At 37.6% G+C, this 2,007-nt stretch overlaps 1 protein-coding gene across 4 annotated transcripts in view; it reads left to right on the forward strand.

Moving 5' to 3' along the window:
* Window positions 1-684: 684 nt before the first annotated feature.
* LOC108748235 (mediator of RNA polymerase II transcription subunit 14) overlaps window positions 685-2,007 on the forward strand; it is a 20,213-nt gene continuing 18,890 nt past the window's right edge. For all 4 annotated transcript variants that reach the window (XM_018486266.1, XM_018486284.1, XM_018486276.1 and 1 more), the window contains exon 1: window positions 685-785. In XM_018486266.1, coding sequence (XP_018341768.1) covers window positions 686-785 — 100 coding nt within the window. In that variant the 5' untranslated portion in view covers window position 685. The remainder of the gene's footprint in view (window positions 786-2,007) is intronic.

The following is a 2,007-nucleotide window of genomic DNA, read 5'->3' on the forward strand; positions in this document are numbered from 1 at the left end:
ACGATGTTGGCGATGTGATCTTGCTGCCGGTCACGACGTCCGCGATGTACCTCCTTACCGGTTGCGACGTCAACCCAAGAACAACGTTGCTTGATCCACAACAAGGCTTGACAAGGCTTGTCTCGAAACCACTTAAACGGCAGTTGCACTTGTTTCTCTCGAATCACGTCGGGATCACCAAATGGGATTTAGATAGTTTTGATTTTGATTAGTTGGGAGTGTTTGGTTCTAAGTAAGTGGACAGAAATGACTATATATATTAGCATAAAAAGTGGACGCTTAAGATGGCTGCCATGACGTACATCCATCCGCGGATTTAGCTATTCCCATTATTAATACATTCCTTCCTGTTTCTCTTTACTCTTTGAGTATACATTAGTATACATACGATAGAGTATAACTTCCAAAACACAAAATTCTCATTATTACTAATAATACTAACCGATAAAAGGTTATCCCACAATTTCGAGCTGAAGTTGTTATACTACACGCTCGGCAATGCATTATGATGCTCTTTATAATATTTATTAATTTTGTTGCTCAAGATCTTTTTCCTGTTAAAACTGTCGTATAAAGTCAAAAAAAGTGAACGCTTAAGATGGCTGCCATGACGTACATCCGTCCGCGGATTTAACTATCCCCACTATTAATACATTCTCTCCTATTACTCTTAGATATATACTGGATGCATTTGGGGAGACGCTATTCGCGCTATTTAGCGCTACAAATTGTTCGCGGAGCTGCAGATAGCGCTAACAAATACGATCATAACGTCACTAATGATAGTGTGTTACGTCACAACTGCGTGCTATCAACGCTATTTCTTCCGAGAAGATAGCATTAGCTTTATAGATCCGTGAACGACTCTAGCGTAGCATTTAGAGTTTAACATTTGTCAAGGTTAGATTTGTCAATGTTTGAGAGGATTTTATTCTCACCAAACTTTTCTTTCTTTAGAATTTCGTACAGTAAACGTACGTACTTAACGTGTGACTTTTAAATTTTATTGTAGTGAATGCAATCTCAATTTCAATCTCTGCAATTGATGACTTGCCACTAGACTAGAGTGAACGTAATTCTTGCTTGTGTACCATCTTTAACTTTTCAAAGTTTCTGCAAAGTTTAACTTGTGTATTTGATTTCATTATAAATGTGAAAGTCAGAGGTATCTTGTTACTAGCGATTTTTAATTCCCGTATACGGAAAAAAGTTAATATTGCGCAGTGATGCCAGACATACCTCGCACTCGCGCATGCGCATTGTTTACAGATTAGCGTGTAGTGCTGTAGCCATTAAGTTAAAATAACAATGTGGTGCCGTGTGGACCGCGAAGTCCACACTGCGCGCCAAACCGGACAACAGGAGGTGCGAGGAATCTCAAGAGGAAAATAGAGATAAAGGTCTAATTTTAGGTTAGAAAATGAATCGCAATGGAGTCAAGAAAAAGGCTCAAAAAAGGTATGTGTATCTGAAAATTTAGAAGATCTTGATTAGACGAAAATGTCTTTAAAGATTGGTTGGCAGAGAATGACAATAAACTTGGTGTAAAATTTGTAACATTTCGCTTAAATGTCGATATAATTTATCAAGGCATGCCGAATCAGCTTTTCATATATGTAAATAATGTAAATAGTGTTAATGTAGAAATTGATACCTCAATAAGAGGTATGTCTAATTTCTATATATTTATAATTTTATTTCTCTTTGGGGCGACTAAGAAAGCTAGTTTCACGAACGGATTAGATACTCTACTTTAGACTGCGCGCATGCGCGAGTGCGGGGCATATCTGGCAGCACTGCTATTGCGGTATAGCGCAGCAGGATATTTCGCTATGCTTAAGGTCCTTATTAAATGTAGATACGCTTCTCAAATCGATAACGGACGATTCTTCCTTTTATCTGATTAATTTATTCAGTGTAATTATTAATTTTTTTATCTAGTTTACATTGTTCACTCCAGCTTAGCAGCAAGCCATCATAGAGATTGCAATTAAGATTGCGTTCTGT

This window comes from Trachymyrmex septentrionalis, unplaced genomic scaffold, assembly GCF_001594115.1.
Source record: "Trachymyrmex septentrionalis isolate Tsep2-gDNA-1 unplaced genomic scaffold, Tsep1.0 scaffold109, whole genome shotgun sequence".
NCBI classification, from domain to species: domain Eukaryota; kingdom Metazoa; phylum Arthropoda; class Insecta; order Hymenoptera; family Formicidae; genus Trachymyrmex; species Trachymyrmex septentrionalis.